The 19886-nt window shown below is 51.6% G+C and overlaps 8 protein-coding genes across 8 annotated transcripts; 3 read left to right on the top strand and 5 right to left on the bottom strand.

The window, feature by feature from the left end:
• Positions 1–584: 584 nt before the first annotated feature.
• Positions 585–2789, top strand: PpBr36_00762 (uncharacterized protein; the record flags this gene model as incomplete). Its single annotated transcript, XM_029887952.1, has 2 exons — positions 585–659; positions 1065–2789. 2 exons carry the CDS (start codon positions 585–587, stop codon positions 2787–2789), a joined length of 1800 nt encoding a protein of 599 aa, XP_029750635.1.
• A 975-nt stretch (positions 2790–3764) lies between these two features.
• Positions 3765–5111, bottom strand: PpBr36_00761 (uncharacterized protein; the record flags this gene model as incomplete). Its single annotated transcript, XM_029887951.1, has 3 exons — positions 3765–4154; positions 4210–4997; positions 5066–5111. The coding sequence occupies 3 exons, from the start codon at positions 5109–5111 to the stop codon at positions 3765–3767; spliced, it is 1224 nt and encodes a 407-aa protein (XP_029750636.1).
• Positions 5112–6028: 917 nt separating this feature from the next.
• On the bottom strand, positions 6029–6283 carry PpBr36_00760 (uncharacterized protein; the record flags this gene model as incomplete). Its single annotated transcript, XM_029887950.1, has 2 exons — positions 6029–6116; positions 6177–6283. 2 exons carry the CDS (start codon positions 6281–6283, stop codon positions 6029–6031), a joined length of 195 nt encoding a protein of 64 aa, XP_029750637.1.
• Positions 6284–6305: 22 nt separating this feature from the next.
• On the bottom strand, positions 6306–7211 carry PpBr36_00759 (uncharacterized protein; the record flags this gene model as incomplete). Its single annotated transcript, XM_029887949.1, has 2 exons — positions 6306–6412; positions 7091–7211. 2 exons carry the CDS (start codon positions 7209–7211, stop codon positions 6306–6308), a joined length of 228 nt encoding a protein of 75 aa, XP_029751737.1.
• Positions 7212–10797: 3586 nt separating this feature from the next.
• On the bottom strand, positions 10798–12054 carry PpBr36_00758 (uncharacterized protein; the record flags this gene model as incomplete). Its single annotated transcript, XM_029887948.1, has 6 exons — positions 10798–10894; positions 10922–11076; positions 11113–11161; positions 11282–11672; positions 11836–11953; positions 12049–12054. 6 exons carry the CDS (start codon positions 12052–12054, stop codon positions 10798–10800), a joined length of 816 nt encoding a protein of 271 aa, XP_029751736.1.
• A 660-nt stretch (positions 12055–12714) lies between these two features.
• Positions 12715–14511, top strand: PpBr36_00757 (uncharacterized protein; the record flags this gene model as incomplete). The annotated part of the gene is made up of 1 exon (XM_029887947.1): positions 12715–14511. The coding sequence occupies one exon, from the start codon at positions 12715–12717 to the stop codon at positions 14509–14511; it is 1797 nt and encodes a 598-aa protein (XP_029751743.1).
• A 97-nt stretch (positions 14512–14608) lies between these two features.
• On the bottom strand, positions 14609–15602 carry PpBr36_00756 (uncharacterized protein; the record flags this gene model as incomplete). Its single annotated transcript, XM_029887946.1, has 2 exons — positions 14609–15317; positions 15418–15602. The coding sequence occupies 2 exons, from the start codon at positions 15600–15602 to the stop codon at positions 14609–14611; spliced, it is 894 nt and encodes a 297-aa protein (XP_029751742.1).
• A 610-nt stretch (positions 15603–16212) lies between these two features.
• On the top strand, positions 16213–16608 carry PpBr36_00755 (uncharacterized protein; the record flags this gene model as incomplete). Its single annotated transcript, XM_029887945.1, has 2 exons — positions 16213–16414; positions 16478–16608. 2 exons carry the CDS (start codon positions 16213–16215, stop codon positions 16606–16608), a joined length of 333 nt encoding a protein of 110 aa, XP_029751745.1.
• Positions 16609–19886: the final 3278 nt, after the last annotated feature.

Raw genomic sequence — 19886 nt, 5'->3', positions numbered from 1 at the left:
CTTTCAGCCTTGGTGGATCCACAAACGCGCCTCTCTACTTGCTACAAATCGACAAGGGGCTAGCACTCTTTTTTTTTCCGCAGTCTCTCTCTCCCCTCCCTCTCCAATTTGTTAGTTATCGGACGAGGTGGGATAACATGATCTCGCATACCAAACGGTCGAGTCCAAAGGTCTATTTCTTTCTTCCCCCTTTTTTTCCCTCTCTCTTTTCTTCCTTTCCCTTTTCGGATCGTCGGGGTTTTCCCACTGCACCTCCTCGATTGAGAGGTACTGAATCTCAGAATCACTTGAATTTGAAACATAATCGCAGTTTTTTTTTCTTCTTCTTGTTATTTTTTTTCCCCAGCTTTTTTTTTTTTTTTTTTTTCGCCTTGTCATTGGTTTCTTTTCCTGTTTCTTCTTCGATTCTTTTTTGTTCCCGTTTTTGTCTATCATTTATTTTGTTCCCATTTTTGTCCATTTTATTATATTCTCGCTAATCAACGACAAGGCGACAATCCAAAAAGAAAGCAAAAGTATAAAAGCACTATAATATCTTTTCTTATTTTTTTATATATACTTTTTATTTGATCTGCCCTCCCACAATGCGTACGCGCACCAGACGAGCGCATACAAAGTCATCCAATGGCTGTCTGGCGTGCAAGCAGAGGCACATAAAGGTTAGTGTTTTATATAAAGGTGACTTACATATGTTCATTTTTGTCTCTTGATTATGATTTGTTTGTGTCACCCTGGGCCCTTTCCGCATCCATAATATTTTATGCCCCCGTCAATCGCCCCCCAGCAAGACTGGTTGGCTTATCTTTAAAGGAGTGAGCACCAACACATGAACCAGCCTTCCCCCATCGTTGCTGCCTACCCACTGTTTTCCCACAGACTTGGCGCATGGCCAAGCTTTTCTTTTTCTTTTTCTGTCACTGGATCGTCATCAAGGGTTGACAAGACAAGCTGCATACCTTTACCTACATTAATCCATTCGAAAAGAAAAAAAAAAGAGAAAAAAAGAAAAAAAAAAAAAAAAACTCCCAGACGTCAGTGAGGCTCGGCTGACAAAAACATGACAGTGCGACGAGGGAGGTCCGCCCTGCTCCAATTGCATCATCCGCAAGGCCGCCTCCGCCTGCACATATCCGAGCCGGCGAACCTCTCGGCCGGTCTCGGCGTCGTCGCCGGGGCAGCTCAGCACCTGTAGTAGTAGTAGCAGCAGCAGCACAGGCAGCAGCACAGGTAGCCTAAGCGACACCAGCACAACCACCGCAATGTTCGCCAACTGGAAGCGTGACCCGGCCCCCCTAGCGCCGGAACCCATGGACCCGCTGATGAGTCCGATCCACGCCAGGCCATGGACACCCTCGCCACGGTCGTTTTCAAGCGCCGCCGAGGACGTCACCACTAGCACCGCCAGCATCCTCGGCGGCGGCTTCCTCTCCAGGACTCCATCGCCGGACCGGCAGCGCCTCGAGCTGGAGCTGTTCCACCGGTGGTCGTCGCACACGTACCGCGGCTTGTGCATCCTGCCCGAGTGCGCCAACTACTTTGCCACGACGCTGCCGCGGTCCATGCTCCAGCACGATTTCATGCTCAGCGCCATCCTGGCCCTGTCGGCCCTCGACATCGCCCTCGCGAATGTCGACCGCGGCCGCGAAGCAGAGGGCAGGAGGTATTTGCAGGCAGCCTTCGAGTACTGCACCGCCGCGACGGAGCAGTTCCGCGGCGCCATCGGGAGCGGTGGCTCTAGTGGTGGTGATGGTGGCGATGATGAAGGCGGCGGCGGCGGCGGCACATTCAACGCGGCACCCGTGCCCGTCACGCGAGACAACATCCACGTCTTTACCCACTTTGCCACGCTCAACGGCTTCTTCCACCTCGCTCTGCCGTCGGTGTACGGCGCCAGCAGTCTCCCCGTGCACAGCGGAGTCAGGAGGAGTAATAGTATAAGTAGCAACAGCAGTAGTAGTGTTAGTAATGTCAGCTTAAGTAGTAGCGGCGGCGGCGGCACTCCCACAAAAGGCGGCATCATCAGCACGGACGACCCGCCCCTGCTCATCCCACCCCCGGACGACCTGGTCCAGTCGACGCCGGCCATCTCGCGCTTCCACGCATACCTGTGCATGTTCGCGGGCTCGCTCCACACGGCCTCGCTCAACTGGGAATGGTATATGTCGAGCCCGGCGGGATCGTCGCCGCGGCTCCTGGCGGCGGCGGCCACGGCCACGGATAAGGACTGGGAGGCGCGCGAGCTCATCGACCCGGAGACGCGGGCGATGCTGCACCGAGCGGAGCGCATTACGCGCACGGTGCGGGTGTCGTCGTGGCGGCAGGGACGCGCCGTGGTCGGCGACGACGGCACCGGCCTGAGCGACGACCAGGTGTTCTGGGAGATACCGTCGTACCGCGGCGCCGTGACCACGCTGGCCGAGAAGTTTGCCGAGCTCGAGCTCGGCCGCATGGTGGCGCCCTTTCGCGTCATGGTCGGCGGCAGCACTCGCACCGGCCGCCGCCTGGTCGCCGGCGACGACGAGCAGCTGCAGCGCGCCCTCGGCGGTGAGTATCTCGTCGGCCTGGGCAGCCGTGAGCCCGTCGCCCTCGTCATCACCATTTTCATCTTTGTCTGCGTCGCCCGCACCCTCAAGGGCCGCTACGGCGCCATGTTGTGGTGGGTCAGGTCCCTGGCTGTCGAGATGATCGAGGAGACGACGACGATATGCATGCGCGAGATTGGGTACCTCGAGGACACGAGGGAGGTCTGCAAATGGGCGAGGAAGGAGGTCGGGTTGGATCCGTTATAGCAGGCCGGGGGCGGTTTTCTCTTTTTTTTCATCTATTTATCCATTTTCAAATACATTTGCTCAAGTGCTTATATCCATGCCAGAAACGGGAAACAAGAAGAAAAACAAAATCAACACGTTTGAATTTTTCCCCTTCCCCATCTACCCCCCCTTGAGCCCATGTCTCTGGATATACAAGGTTTGACCCACCGACTGCAATATCAAGTTTTTTTTTTTTTTCTTCTTTTCTCTTTGCCTTTTTATTTTATTATTACTATTACTATTATTATTATTTTCTTTTTACTGTGTCCGGTTACATGGGACGTGTGTCTTGGCGGCTACCACACAGTACATGGCTCAGAGTTTTGGTCTGCACCATAAAACGCTTCGCGTCGTGTGCCTTTGATGCGGTCCGGGATAAGAGTTTACTCTCATTAGAAATCAAGGATAGGCTATGCCACCATCAAGGCTTAACATAGCGATCGCCCATCGACTTCAGGAGGAAAATCTATTTGGCCTTGTAATATTCATCGGGCTATCGATTCGGGCCACAACTTGATTATGGCCACACACTTGGTCACCCAGTGGACTGGTCACCCAGTGGTACTGTACCAATGACGTGGTAGTTCCTGTTTCACGGTCTCTTAAAACTTGTTACATGTGGGACTCTCGAGTTTGCAAACCTAGCGGAGGGCCGCTTTCATCCGTTGTACTGTATGCTGATAAATATATTTTAAACAATAAACTAAAGAAACGGACACTGGCGGGAACAGCAGTGGTCCAGCAAACAGTGAAAATAGCCAGCAGAGGACAGCAATAGTCCCAATGGCGCAATATATGTACAAACAAGTAAACTTCCACACCCCAAGTCGCACGGATGGGAAGTTGGTCTTCCTTATCTGGAGCATTGATCAATCATGACCCCATTCCAAGTAATCTCTTTGGTTCCGCGAGCGTCCCATCTCTCCAATTCTCTCATATCCTCCCCAGTTTTCCTTAAGCATACGTCCTCCCCTGGGATGGCCTAGATTGTCCTTCGTACGTTGGGGGGCTGGCGGCCTCCTTGGGCGCTGAGTTTTTGACGGCGCTGCGGGCCTTGTATATGAGGAAGATCTTGACGATGGCGTAGACGACAAAGACGAAGGCGGACACAATTGCGTAGGCCACGATGATAGGGTTCGAGACGCCCACGAGCTCGAGACCCAGGCCGCCGTTGATCAGGCCCAGCAACATCAGCATCTGACCATAGATTATGTGCAAATAGCTGATGGCACCGCGCCGTTGGTGCTTGACGTAGTGCCGGTGGTGGGCGTAGCCTAGCGCGGGCTGGATAAGGAGGAGACAACAGACGACGGTGCCGAGCACGGTGTGGGTGTTTGTCATGAGCTGCGTATGTCAGTTACATGATCAAGAAAGGTTAAAACGAGAAATCGAGACTCACCATGCGCCTTTCCATAGCAGCCTTGATACCCAGACCAAAACCAATCCACATAAACACCCAGTTGAACATCTGGAACCCACCGTGCACCTTCCACTTGCCGAGAAGAGGCATCAGCATCGAAGCGAGGGGAAACATGAGGACGAACAGCAAAGCCATGATGACGCCGTGGGCGAGCAGGATGTTGGGGTTGATGTTAGAATCGTTGACGTTGCTGAAGCCACCGTTGCCGCCGCCCGAAGTGCCGCCCAGGAAAGGGTTGCTGTCGGTCTGAATCGAAGCCTTGCTCAAATCAAGGTCGAATCCGGTTGTGGCATCGTGTTGGTCGATTGCAGCACTAGTCGAGGCGGACGAGAAACCGCCGCCGGACTTCCAGGCACCAACCCAGCTGCCCTGGCCGTTGAGCGACATGCTGCCACCGCTCCACGATTCGCAGTTGCTACAGCGGAGGTTGGCCGTCATGACGTCGCCAGAGATGCCACTGCCAGACAGGAGAGTGAGCTTGGCGGCTGTCGAGGACTGGTCCAGTGTTGGCGGGGTGTAACGCGTGCCGCGTCGAGGGGACACTGTCAAATTGCCCCTGCCGTCCTTGTAGACGAGGAAGATGTTGCAGTTGGCCATGTTGGAGCCGGTTGCGAGGGCGACCCAGTCGAAGCTTGCGGGTGCCTTTATTTGAAAGTAGATGTTGCCCCTGCCTGCCGTTTGGGAGCTGGCGGGCACGCCGATTGTGTAGCAGACGCCGTTGACATTGCCAGGGCAGAAAGTTTGAATGGCCGCAGATGCAAAAGTTGCTTTGGAGGGGATTTGTTTGTTAGAATGCACGAATACTTATGTTCTGAATGGGAAGCCAGCCACTTACACGCAAGGCCGACTAACGCCGCGCCTGATGCTTTGAATTGGACCATTGTCGATGTATCTCTATGGCTGGTATATTCTTTTTGTTGCTCTTTGTATTCTGAGTTTTGTGTAGCAGGAAGTTGTTATTTGTCTTTTCGGAAGACTGTGTGAGTTAGAACAACAAGACAGAGAAAAGAAGTGATCAAGACGCCTTAAGAAAGGTAAGGAGGAGAGCCAATCAAGGGCAGATACCTCTGGCGGATAAGAAACGATGGGATGAAGTCGGGTAATGGCCAAGAGTCATAGGGGTATGCATGGAGATAAAAATAAGAGGAGTCAAGGCAATTCCTCCTGCGTGGCGGATGTTTGAAGTTTTGAAGGCAGGAGCAGCACACCAGGGACGTCTCGGACATTCGGTTGGGGGAAGGAACTGACAACGTCACTCCACCGCTATCATCCATTCTTGACTCTTTTTTTCGTGTATGAAAAGGGAAAGGGAAGACAGATACAGACTTGATTTCAGTCGTTTACTTACCCAAAAAAAATAAAAAAATAAGAAAATAAAAACGTTCCCAGTTCCTGTTTAGCTAGATTGGAATGTGTGTAGGCTGACGTTATAATGCTACTGCTGGTGGCGGATCTTTGGTTCACCGTGCGCTTCTTGTCCGGACCATGCGTGCACAGGTGCAGCGGAGACTGGGCCGTTGGGTTCAGGGAAAGTTGTGTGCGATTACTCAGAGCGGCGAGCGGCTGTCTTGCTGAGCGTCTTTGCAGTGCGCACAGAGACAGGCAAATGCAGACGATATATTTTGGGGATGACTGCAGAGATATGTATGTAGGTACGCAGGCATTCAGGGATCGTAGGATGCAGTCAAACTAGGTAGTTGGTTAGGCCGGGAAACGAGCACACATATTGGGCATCAGACGGAGAGGGTAAGAGGTCATGAAATAGTAAACGTCGGTTGTCCTTATGGGTCTTTCTGTTCTATGAGGCCTCAAACTTTGAATAAAAATGTACAGCGTGCCGAGATGAACGAGACAAGTAAAGAAAACCGGGACGAACCCCAGTCCGGCTGAGAGTGTGGGGGAACAAGGTTGAGTTAGTAACAAAGTCCCCAAGGTAAGGAAGGTACCTTGGTGGTGGTAGGCAAGGAAGCAGTAGCCGGCAAGGTTGCAAAGCCCCGTTAACATTTGCCGCGCACTCACGGGCTCGATCAGACGGGGAAGACAAAGGGCACATCTCCGCCAAGGAAAAAAAGGTGTTACGCCGTGCTAGGGGCCGAGTGATTTGCAGCTTGGCACCAATGTAGGGGTGTTCCTAGAGTTCTCGCTGTGACAGAGTTGAGATGGAATGTAATGTTACCAGTTCCTGGGGTTTGATGTTATGACGATTCGGACGAAATTCACTTTTGGGGTTTGTACCTTTGGCTGACTGATGGTATGGTAGAGTTTTTCTGGCCTGGGTTTTGAGGGAGGGGAAAGAGAGAATGGAACGTTCATGATTCTTTCATGTACCAGAATATAATCATGGATCTGTCTTGACTTGATAGGGCGGCGATCAGGTTCTGGGAATGCCCATGGTCCACATTATTATCCAGTCCAAAAACAACTTCTGCCGATTCAAGTACTGATGTGAACACGGTGGTTGATCTTGGTATATTTTTACTTTACCTCCGACCATTCTTCCTGTCTTGGAATTAACTTGTCTTGATAAGGTCCGGCTTGAGTGAAGGTTGTACTCTTGATAATAAATGTTGTACTAAAAACACAGCCAAAAGACGAAAGCTCCCGTCCATGACTAATGCCAGTGACTTCGGTAAATATAGCCTGCAACAATAAACATGTCACTGTACACCTTGTGCTGTAATTGTTTTTTTTTTTTTTTTTTTTCCCTTGGATGATTGTCCAACCTTGGATTGGAATTTGGACTTTGGACGAAAGAAATTACAAAGAAAAACAAAATACAAAGATGAGCAACAATAATCATTCATTCCTTACCTTTTTTTTTTTTTTTACCCCCACCCACTCCTTCGTACTTCCACCGTACCTCGCGTAGGGCGGCACAGCTTAAAAGCTCGCCAAGGCGCATGCCGCGCACCCGTTTCGAAACACAGCTGGGGGGCTACTGGCCCAATCCCAGCCGCCTCAACTCCCGGGCCCAAGTCCATGTTTCCACGCTAGCAGTCTCGGGGACCTACCGGGGGATGCGCATAAGCTAGGGTCAGATTGACCACTAAGAAAAGTCCAATTACCTCAGACCTAGTTACCATTGGTTTCGACCCTGCAGCTCGCCCGCGCCTGCAACAGCAAGGCAACCAAAAGCAAGCACAGCGCCCACACACACGCAACGGTGCCAAGACGAATTCGTCCTACCCCTACCCCTCCATATATCGTGGTGTGGATGGTGGCAGTGCTGGAAAAGGTGTCGTTTTGTCGACATAGTTTACCAAGCTCCTTCCTGTACGCCAATTAATGTTGTTTTTACTGGTTGTCATTGTCATGATTACAAAGCTTTACTAACCGGGTCCGATGACGAACCCGCGAGCTGTAGGGATCGGCAGCGGGAAGGGAAACTTTGTTCATCCCATCTGTCCACAGGTATAATGAAAAAAAAAAAAAAGGTCACTGAAGTTTGGCCGTTCTTGCTACACGTTGTTAACAGCAGCTGGGCTAGTTGCACGCGCCCCTCGGACGATTTGGTTTGGTGTTCGGTTTGAGCTGTCAATCGGTGCAAGCATGGACGTTGTGCAGCTAGATGGTTTAGTCTAGTCTGCTGTGCATAGTTGATACTACTCGGTTGCTTTGTATCATCAGGTCAACTGTACTGACTGTACCAAGTCCAAGATATGGTTGGTTGGTTCCGAGATTGACTACCTCCTATCACCCATGTGCTGTACCTGTATATGATAGTAATACACTACCAGTGCACGCTTAATCAAGATTAAAATACAGAATGCTACCGCGTTGCCCATTGAAGAGGGGCCAGAACAAAGTAATTTATACAGAAGTTGGGTAAAGAAGCTACTAGACCTAGAGCAGAGCTGTATTCGTCCGAAGCTACAGTAACACACACTACAGTGTACTTGGATTGATTCCCTCTTCAGCTTCCACACAAGGCAAGAACCTGGGGCCTGTCCATCCCACCGGCGAAGCTAGGCGGGGCTTACCCCCATTGATCGACTCCTCTTTGAAATTAAACTTTTTCCTTCCATAATTACTCCGTAACCCTTTATTACTGCCTGTTTTCTTTTGACCATCAAGCCACCACCCAGCAACACGACGATTGCATGCATTATCTTTCTCCATGTCCACTATACCTCTTGGCAGACAGCCTGATGACGACGACTTGATAGAACAAACCATGATGATTTGTGTCTTGGCGGAAAGCTGAAGCGACAGACAGTAATTGCTGCAAGCATCCCGCATCCCCTTGCCTCTCTTCTATCTTTTTTTTTTTTTTTCTCCTCCAAGGCGTACCGCCCCAAGCCACTTTTACACAGACAGGATGACAGTTCGACTTCGCTTTCGTCCCTTGAGTTGACCCGCCACGTCTGGAAGAGAGGCGCCGATCTCTGACTAGGACTCATACAATTCCCCTGACGCCGCTCCCCCAAATGAGGGAGTGCTCAAATCAGACAATGGTCCTGACCCCCATGATTACCGGGCTGCCTTGTCGGCTTGAAATTCGACATTGGGCTTGGACACTCGCTCCCCCCGAATGGGAACTATGCTTGTAAGTAACCCAAACCCAAATAAATGAACCAAGTCAAATTTGATATGGTCTTCGGTAAAAGAGCCTGTTTCAAGGGGATCCATCGAGTACAGCGAGATTATGTCAGGTTATTCTCGTCTCGACAAGTTAGTATTTGGCTCCAGTCCATACCTTGGTAAGGTCAGGTATAGTAGTCATTAGTCAACCCAACTCAGCCCTCCCAGGCCTGCTTCCTAGCGAAACCTTGGAGAAATGATACCAAATAGCACAAACAAACAAAGATGCTTTCCACCGGCTGCAACTCTGCAACCCCATACGCAATGATATAAACTCCTTGCAAGTGTTATTTGCACGCTGCCAAAAATAAAACGCCAGTGCAACTCTCTAAGCGTTGCCGAGGGCTTGCCGACCTGTACATTCTCGACAAAAAACCCGCAGAGGACCTGCGCCTCCTTCTTGGCCTTACGTCTGGGCTTCGTCGTGTCCGAACCTCCGGGTTAAACCTCCAGGTCTATTTCTTTTTTCTTCTCTGGGAGCCTCTGCATGATTCGTTCCCTTCATCTCCAGCTCGCCCCGTTATGTAGCCATGACTGCACGCCACAGCCCCACAGCAGCCGCGCGTGCCGCGATAATGTCTGCTGGTTGTGTGCCATGCGGTGTGGTGAAGTAAGAGAACAAAACAAAAGAACAGAAAATCGCAAAGATTTGCAAACAAGGCTCTGTCATATCCCATAAATTCTGCCCACATAGCGCCAAGTTGGCTTTTATGGTGTGTGTGTGTGTGTTTTGGGATATTTTTCGCCTAGGGTTTGGTGGTGATGGCCACGACGCATCATGACGGGAACTTGGGTCTCTATGCATGACGGTTGTGGCTCAGCCCGTCAGCTAGGCTGCCATTAGACCTGGTTGAGGGCATAGTTGTTCCGATGTATGTGCGTGTGGGCGTCTCGATGGCAGCACACCGGCACAACGTTGTCGGCAGGTCCTGCCACCGTCCAAATAGCATCGTTTAATCAGTACCAGTAATGTACACTTTAATGTTCCCTTGTAGACCTATGGGGCTCTAGTCTAGAACTTGCAGAACAAGATGAAACACAGACCCCTCAAGTGGCGATAAGCTATACGGGCACAGGTAGCGCGAGGCAAAACTGTCAGTGTCAGCACAAACCAGTAGCCTTGGTGTAGTTTCTGTCGTCAGCTCGGTCGTCCGGTATCTGTGGAGACTGCCCGCATCTGCCAAACCGGTGTGAACTGTCAGCAAATACCGGTGAGTGCACTTCCGATATTGTGCGGCTTCAGTTTTGGTGAGACGCAGATCACCGTATCGCGAGTCGGCCACTCGGCGTGTCTGTACCCAGGCAAATAACTCTGTACCTGTCCGAGAGCCGAATATGCCCGTGGACGCGTTTGCTATGTCTCACTTCAGGCTGCGCCGCCTTTGGAGGGCAAGCAAGCTATCAAATTTGGTCAATTATGACCCTTGACTTAGCAGAGAGAACCTGAGCTGTAAACGCGAATATATAGATGCTGTGATGAAAGAAAGATACAATTGTCGCATCAAGAGGAACGACTCATAAATAATACTATGGTTTATATTGCAAAAACCTTGTCCATCTCGTACAAAAAAGAGTCCCCCTTTGGGAGATATCACTTACTTTTTTTTCTACATTGAGGCGAAATCACCAAGGACAGTGGACAAAGCAGTCGACAGGGCGGCTGGCTGATGGGCAGATACGAGTTGTGTAGGCAGTTTCACCGACTGTCACTAACAGCCCAAAACCCCTTAGCATCGGGATATATCGTATACATTCCAGGCCCATCCGTCTCTTCCAGCCGCATAGCCGTCACTCCTTTGACGTGTTCACAAAGGACATGATATCTCAAGAAACCAGCATGAAATGCCCTTCCGCCCTACAGAAAGCTACACACTGTTCAGTGTATGTGACAGCACCTGACAAGAACAGCCTACCCCCTTTCAAACCCGACACAGGACACCAACACCAAATACACAGGATATATAAAGGCCCAGGAGGAACCGACTGTCACCGCGCCAAGGGGCTACTGGGATCCGTTCCGTGGCCCCGTGGTGAAGTTAGAAGCTCGTTGGGGGACTCGTCTCCTAGCGCCCATATAGGTTGCCTGGTGAGTCTTTTATGGTTTGTTTACATATGGCCAAGACATGACAGAGGCAGCCTTGTAGTATCACAGGTGAGGATTGTTGGTACCAACAACACAAGATATATACGTCTGCCCGATGGATGCTTGCCAGGAGGCCTTGCAGTACCATGATTAGATGTAAAACAGTACTGAACGGCCCATAGCTACAAATCCATAGAAATGAGGATACTGCGTCCAACGTCTTGAAAGTCTTTGCCCAGAAACCTGAGCGCGTCTGCGTTGAATAGGCTAGCAAGATATCTAGACAAACTAGACACCCAGCCTAGCAAACAACCGCAGAAGCATCACTGCAATCTCAAAACCATCCCCAACGCATCTCTTTCACCGTCCAAGACAAGTACAACCTACCTCGCCTTCCTCTTATCAGCCTCCACATTCCGAAACGGAAACCCACTCGTCCTCTTGTCGGCGCCCGTCCTCTTGCTGATCCTGCCCTTGTCGCCCGCAAACATAAGACACCACAGCCCAAAGGCGGCCAGGACGCCGCTGCCCACGAACCCGAGGCCGTATGCCGCGGAGCCGCCCGTCGCGCCCCACCGCGCCCAGCTGTGGAACGCGTTGGCGGCGTGGTACAGCGCCGTCAGGAGGACCGCGGCGTCGGCGTACGGCGAGATGGCGTCGTCGGCGGAGCTCGAAGAAGCTGCGGGCGCGAGGGGCAGGACGCCCGACAGCGTGAGGGAGAGGAGGCTCAGCGCCAGCTGGGCTAGGCCTAGGTGGCGGAGGGTGTAGATCTCGACTGCTGTTTTTTTTGGAGGGGGAGAAAATGGGTGGGTTTGTGGTTAGCTGCGTACCAAATCATTCTTGTGGTAGGATCAAGGACTATGCTAGCTGAAGCCGAGTTTGGCCCTGTTCGTGCAGGGCCGCAAGGAGACGTCCTGGACGGGAGCGGAGGAAGCTCTTACAGCTGGCTGGCTGGTAGCCTTCAACCAGCATGGAATTGATGAAGCCCGGAGTGAGGAGCATGGGAACAGCCTGCACCCCCAGCCAGGCACAGGTTGCAAGACTGTATGCTGATATTGCCTGTTGATTTTGGGACTCGGTCAGATATTGAATATCAACGTCGCTGCGATACAAGTTCCAGGGTCATAATCCACCGAAATGAGTCCAGCACATACTTCCATCTCTGCTGAGATTGGTTGACTGTATCTATGGTGGTCTGTGGCGAGACCGTGTCCGAACAGAGCATTAGCAGTTATGTTCGAGAAATTCACCGAGGACAAGCCCGGCATTGAATGAAGTCTGGCTATTGCTGTCAACGAAACGCATGTGTGTACGTCATTGCCTAAGGTAATTGAAGCGTGGTCGTAAGGGTCCCCGGCCCTATGGTCCGATAGCTGCAAGTGCGCTAATTCAACACTTCTGATAGGCCAAAGGTAACGTCTTCAGCGCACCCCACTCAAGCTCTTTTTGGGAGTCCCGCCACTGTGGATGGCCGATGTCGCATCGAAAAAGAACTGTCGCGACGAGGAGAAACGTTGTACCATTCATGACAAAGAAGTTTCTCTGCCCTCCTAAACCGTTTTCTCGTCTCAACTTCAGGAATAATTCTCTTGCTTTGGAACAAAAAAGCCGATAGGTTATTCCTCGTCTCAGTTCTTATATCAATAATATTAGAGGGATCTATAATTACCAAACCACTGGCCTGATATCGACGCGATCTTGATACTATTTCGATACCCCCACACCCCACTTCGCCTCCTTCCGACCACGAAAGGCGAACCTCTGCCGGACTTGCAACCACGGCCCTCGGCGTCGCAGCCCCCTCCTGATCTGCCGCCACGATGAGCGCCATCCTGTCCGTTGACGATCTCAACGACTTCATTAGTCCCGGCGTCGCCTGCATCAAGCCCGTCGAGACCCTGCCCGCTGCCGCCCCGACCGACCCCTCGCTCGAGCACGAAGTCATCCTCGACGGCCAACAGAATGGCTCCTCTTCGGCGGCCGCAGGACCGGCGCAGATATCCCTGACCGATTGCCTCGCCTGTTCCGGCTGCGTCACATCAGCCGAGGCTGTGCTGGTCAGCCTGCAGAGCCATTCGGAGCTGCTAAGTGTCCTGGACTCGGCGCCCGCGCTGGAAGTTGTTCGCGATGAATCCACAGGCCGCTTTTCAGTAGAAGGGTTGGAAGACCCGGCGCGTCGGCTGTTTGTTGCGAGCGTTTCGCCACAGACCAGGGCAAGCCTTGCGGCCGCTATCGGCCCCGGGGTGACTGAGCGACAGGCTGGGCGCATGCTCGACAGGCTTCTGATGGGCCCAGAAGGTCTCTCGGCCGGTGGAAAGTGGGGGAACAAGTTCTCTTGGGTTGTTGACACAAATGCAGCGAGGGAGGCCTGCCTTGTTCTTGGCTCAGACGAGGTGCTGAACGCTGCTTCGTCCACTGCGCCCAAGAAACCAATCCTGACTTCCTCATGTCCCGGTTGGGTCTGCTATGCCGAAAAGACACACCCATACGTGCTTCCGCATCTATCTCGCGTCAAGTCTCCACAGGCGTTGGTGGGAACTTTGCTGAAGACGACCCTGAGCCGCACTCTTGGCATCCCCGCTGACCGTATATGGCATCTTGCTCTCATGCCGTGCTTCGACAAGAAGCTCGAGGCAAGTCGCGAGGAGCTTACAGACTCGGTCTGGGCAGGAGACGGTAATCCTGGCAGGGGCACGCGCGATGTCGACTGCGTCATCACTAGCAAGGAGGTCTTTATGCTTACCGAATCCCGTGGAATCGACTTCTTCAACCTTCCTATGTCATCTTTATTGAAGCAGGAGCAATTTCCTGACGATAAAATTCACCGCTTCCTCTTTCCGCCACGGCAAAGACACAGGCCTTCTCGTGCTGCTGGGACGTCGGGTGGGAATCTTCATTTCATTCTGCAAGATGTGATCGCGCGGAATCCTGGCTCTCGCCTCAAGACGACGCGAGGGAGGAACGTAGACGTTGTCGAGTACGCCGTGCACGCCGCCGGGTCGAATGAAGTTCTCTTCAAGGCTGCCAGGTATTATGGCTTCCGCAACATTCAGAACCTCGTGCGCAAACTCAAGCCCCCCAAGCCGTCACGCATGCCCGGCGGTAAACCCTTCGGCAGCGCAAGGCGGGTACCGACGGGTAAGGCAGGCGCTGCTGGTGCAGCGACCATCGAGAACACATACGTCGAGGTAATGGCCTGCCCTGGAGGTTGTACCAACGGTGGTGGCCAGATCAAAGCAGATGACCAAATCATTGTTGATCGACGGGGTTATACCAGCAAGCCCGGTCCGCAAGAACAAAAGGAGCTGCTGAGAGATGTGGATGAGGCGTATTTCTCGGGCGAGGAATCGGCTTCGGAGCAAGAAGACTCTGAAGCCGGCAGCTCAAACGGGTACCAGAACGGTGACCCGACTTTTACCGATCTGGTTGATGGGATCAGTCCTTCGTATATCCGTGATGTGCTGGCGCATTGGGCTACCTTATCGGGGATAAGTCAGGATGTACTGGTTTACACCAGCTTCCGGGAGGTTATTAGTGATGTTGGCAAAGGCGGGAATGCCTTGACCGACAGCGAAAGGGTAGTGCAGCTTGCTGGGAAGATTGGCGGTGGCTGGTGATTTTGCGTTGATAAAGACCACTTTGCCTCTCCATCTGCACATGGCGCATAGCGATAGAGCATAGCACATAACCAATGCATACAATCTTGATGATTGATCACCCGCTACGAGTGGAAAACCCAAAACCACCTCTCCCCGTGCCGTCCGGTCCCTTGGGCGCCCTAACAGCTTGAATACGTGACCCTGGATCGTCTTCACGCGGCGTGCCGGATCTAGGAGAAGCCGCTACATCACTGCCGCCTCCGCGCCTCGGCTTCGGGGACGAGTTGGGGTCGTACAGCTCCCTGTTTGGTGGCGGTCGACGGACTTGAGCATCGCTGTTGAGGCTGCTGTTGCTACTGTTGATCTGGCCCTGACCACTGAAGCTGTGATTGTTGCTCATCCCGCCCCCACCGCGGCCACCGCCGTCGCCCCTACCTCGCCCATTACCCCTGCTGCCCCTCCGCCTGTGCCTCGCCGAGGCACCCCCTGCACCACCATCCGAAAGCGGCGGGGTGACGGTCCCTGGGGTGGAGGCACCCGAGTTGGTCGCGCCTGTCAAGTTGGCTGCCGACGGCGACGACGACGGCTCGCCAAAGATCTTGGCCCGGGCCTCGTTGTACCTGCGCTGCTTCTCCTCGCGCTGCAGGCGCATTTGCTCCTGCGTCAGCTGCTGGGTCGTCGCGGCGGCCAGCCTTTCGCTGTCGTCGACCGGTGTGTTGCCCGGCCTGCGACTGAGCACCTTCATGGCAGGCTTGAAGACGACGGGGGTCACGTTGTTGGTTGCCGGGAGGTACTGATGCGTCTGGAAATCCTCTGGCGCGTCCCTGCGTTCACGAATATGCGTCCATTGTCAGCTGGGAGAGCCCTGAGGGCAAGAAGGATGGAAGCAAAACTGAAAGCAGGATGGGGGCGACGGTCACGTACGCTGACTGCCACAGCCGCCGGTTGGACTCCTCATGACGGGCAATCCTTTCTGCGGCGGTCAGAGGTACGCCGCCATCAGGACTGCTGGCGGTACTGCGTGGTCTTTGTGCTGAAGGTGTCTTTGAGGCTGCGGCTTCGGGCTCCCAGTCGTCATCCCATGCATCGGGGACTGCGTTGCGGGGCATCGTTGCTTTTTTTTTTTTTTTTTTTTTACTTCGATTTATTGTTTGATGAGTAGCCCACGCAAGGATGAATTCTTACAATTGGGACCAAAGCTTTTCATAAACTTTTTTTTTTAAATGGTTATATGGGTAGTGCGTAGGATTCGATTGTTCTATGTAAAAGGTCTTGAATGATGTGCCCAAGGCCGAAAGACCAGGAGGGCCGACATTTTGCGGGCTTAGGTTGTAGGGAGCTTTGTGTGATGTGGGGGCGAGGGGTCCGCTCCTGCATGTACCAGGCCATTCAATTCAGCATGTCAGCCCAACTGTAGCAAGCTCGGTACCACTCGTGCAGAGCTTCATTTCACTACATCCCGCCCGTCATGATTAAAGTTGCGGACCAACTACCAACCAGAAACTATTGCTAACATCTCACGTATATTCCACCCACAAATACCCATAGCGGATTGCAACGCAAAAGCCCCCAAGGGCCCAAGGCTCATAAGTGAAGTGAGCTCATCCCAGCTACACACCAAGCTGCAAGACATACCGGACAGATTCCGAGTCAGCTGACCTCCCTCCAGCAGAACCACCAGTGTATATCATCAACAAAACAAAATCCCCCAAGGCCGTCATGAACGTCAACGACCTGAACAACAGTGGGCCCTCGTCCACGGACCAGACCGCGTCCATGTCCGCTGCCGCCGCGTACGCTGCCGCCCAGGGCGACGCCGCTGCGGCGAAGCAGATTGCGTCGGGTCAGTGGAGCACCAAAAGGATGCAGGAGGAGTTCGACCATGCCAAGTCAGGGCTCGTCCACAGGGACTTTAAGCCCAGTGAGTCTTTAGAGTCACAAGGATATCATTGAAATACTTGAGACTGCCCATACTGATCCTTAGACCCGATAGCCGACTATCCTGATCCTCTAAAGCCACGGCACGGGTTCAAGAATCCGTATGCGGGCAAATATCCTCAGGATGCCGAGAAGCATTTGAAGGAGTTCCTGGATAAGGTTGATGCACAGGCGTAAACGTTTGGTCAACCAAAACATGGGAAGTTTTTCTCATGTTCAGGAGTTTTGACTGGTTGAAGGCCTGGTTATGGCCAGGTGTACCCACTGTAGGGCTGGGCACAGCAGACGGGCTCGAGAGTCCGATGACGACATGATCACATTGGCGTTATGGAGTTACAAGGGACTGCCGTGATATTTCATATCACAATTGAAACTACACTATATTTGTTGATGGCCTCTCACTGTTCACCTTGGAGCTATTCGCTGTTTGCTTCAGCCTCACGACAAATTGCGTTTCCTTCGTCACCCCAAAATCCCAGAGAGCCACGCCGCTAATGTGGTTCAGCTTTCAATACTTCCGGCTCACGATGTATCAGGCTGGTCCGTCTGCTCTTTGTAGCCCAAGACTGGTGGCACAATGTCTATATGTGACACTTCGTTGACTCTTATAGACAGTGTCTTTTGACGTTCAGTATGGCACATGCTGAGCTACAAACCGTAGGATCATGCTGGTAGGACCAATACGACTGACAAATATCTCATCGTTTTCGGGAACCGCAGTCATCAAAGTGTACGCTCATCAAATTTCCCAATGATCGCTGGATTGGTTATCGGAAATGGCCTAATTCCATACACAGGAGCGGAGGGGGAGGTTACACTGGCATCTTTGATGGTTTCCTGTCAAGATATACGTGTTGGAGTCTTAGCAAGCACTTTGTTTTATACCAAATCTGTATGGTCGCTGAGATTAACTTGGAAACATGCAGGGTGATCATAGTAAAAACCTGCATTTCTCACAGTTTGATGCCTTCATACCCCGATACAGAACAATTTCACTCACTCGCTATGCAATTTGTTTGATGGAAATCGTGCTGTTTCCCTGCTAATTATAGATTCTATAGATTTAGATAAAGCTTCTGTCCTTCTTTAAAGTTTTGTAGCTGTTGAGATTGACTCGGAAACGTAAAACTGACCACAGTGAACAAGCGAAACTCTTAAATGGTGGGTGCCTTCGATATTGCGTCAAAATAGGCTCGTCCTGCATCAACATTAACCTTCATTTTTGCTTGTGATACCTTGAGGCCTGATAACTGTGTACTGCCTTTTGAGTCCAGGCCATGCCAGGATTCGTCTCAAGAGGAGATATGCAAAGTAGGAGACAAGGAGAAGTTGGAGACAAGCAACATGCGGGTTGATATAACCCCACCTGCTGTCGAGTGTTTGTGGCCTGCCACCGGTCAAGTTTGAGGAAATTATCTCGGCTGTCACAGCGGCCTACCCAGGGATGGTTGCGACGTGGCGGCAACATTTAGAGACCAAAAAGGGTCCAAAGGGCTGATCAATGGGGTTTACGAAGAATGCCGTCCTCCCAGACCAGCAGTGCTCTTCTCTCCTCGATTCGCCTGCAGTGGCTTTTTCATAAGGAGTTTCAAATGCAATCTAGGTGGGGTATATCAAGAAATTCTGAAGATGGAATTGCTGTCCATCTAGGATTGCCAGGTAAATTTCACATCATGTATATATTTAGTGCAGCAGGATCAGACGCTGGTTTCTAGAGTCGATGAGTGCAAACAAAGGTATGAATTGTCAATGCAGATGAGTTATCATCGGGACTGCAGTTCGCAACAGCGTCCAAGGTTTGTGGCTCGTCATTTTCGGCAGAACAGTGAGGGCTGTGCAGATTAGCGGACCAGGGGCGTGTGTTATCCGAAGATGTCACTATACATAAATCTCCAATACGATTTTACGATGTTGGTGGTCGGCTTTGACCGCGGCATCGGTACCTGTCCCATGTGCTTGTGAGAGACGGCGCATGGGGGGAGGCGTGTGCGCAACACGGGTGTACGGTTAGTTGTTATGCTTCTCTTATCATATTCACACGTAGGACAAGGTGCCTTATAGACGATTTGCAACACGAAGAAATGCTCAGCCACATTGCTTCTGCAGAGGTGGTGAGCTGACCTCAGCTTGAAAGTAGTATCGAAGTGAGGACAGCGGACAGAATTCGGAGATGTCCTTCAAAACCCTACTGGAGGTAGGAATGAAAACCAATGAGAAAGAATGAAGTGAAGATATATGAGTCGGTTTGAATTCGGTTGCCGGCAACGTCTGTCATGTGCACGGGCTGAAAGTTCGATGATGGTTTCTCCACGTGCTTTGCAGAGATTCAGAGTCAGTCATGGCGATCTTCCCCAGAAGCTATAGCAAACCATTTCAGAGGAGGACAGGGATGGGGACGGATAATGGCAAGACTTGCTTTTGAGATGTTCGGTTGGGCAGTGTTCGGCGCGCCCGCAGGGTAGTACAGCCAGCCAGCCCCAGCTGTAGATGTAACGCCTTGCCTCGGCAGGGAGTAGCTGTGAGAAGGTATCAACACATAGGATTTCAAAATTCACTCCTTTTCTCTTGAAGCCACAGAAAGAGACTGGCCATTGGAAGAAAGGACTGGTTAAAATCAACCCTATGATAAAGTATCCGCGGAACTAAAATAAATGACGATACATCTTGCTCATTGTTGGGAATAGGTCTGAAGTGTTCACATGCGGGGAAGATGTGTGATTGATCAGATAGTAGGCATCCGGGGGTTTTCTTTCTCACGTCTTCTTGTTTTGGGACTTGGCCCGTTCCGTGGGAGAAGCACGCAGGTCTGGACTATTGGGTCCAAGGAGCTGGGATTGGGTTGAAACGACAGGCTGAACGCTCGATCTGGTTGACTAACAAGAAAACGAAAGGCCGAATTGTGGAAACCTAAGAGATTTGTTATGAAATTTAAGATACCGTCGCTGTTTTTGCACATGCCGGTAAAAAAAAAAAAAGCATTTTTGTCGGCGACTTGAATTCTAGTTCGGTGCTACAATAAGATAAACAACTACTGGGTTTATCGAGAGTAGACAAGACTTGTACAAAGCCAAGGAGGACCGCTCGAAGAGTTGAAAAAAGTTGTACCGGATAGACGTAATCGCTGAACTCCAGTCCAGATTGGAGCTGGGTTCGGTGAATGAAAGGAAAACAACGATTTGACCGTACACCGGCCAATGACAGATGGCGACACTAAACCTATTTAGGTATATTGTAAAAATACCAGACCTGCGCCCTTAGCCGCAGAGAAAACCAAGAGGAATAATACCTAAGTCCCTCGGAACTTTGGGCTTTTTTTTTTTTTTTTTTTTTTTTTTTCCTCTAATTTGTTTCTCCGCGTCTATATTTATTTAGTGAATTGTGCACTACGTACTTACCTCGGTAGCTATCTAAATAACTACTTACCTGTATTTACCTCAATCCTATCTCCCCCGCCC

The sequence above is a fragment of the Pyricularia pennisetigena genome, chromosome 2 (genome assembly GCF_004337985.1).
Source record: "Pyricularia pennisetigena strain Br36 chromosome 2, whole genome shotgun sequence".
NCBI lineage: Eukaryota > Fungi > Ascomycota > Sordariomycetes > Magnaporthales > Pyriculariaceae > Pyricularia > Pyricularia pennisetigena.
Note: the sequence above shows the minus strand (reverse complement) of the source record. Positions and strands in the feature narration are given on the sequence as shown.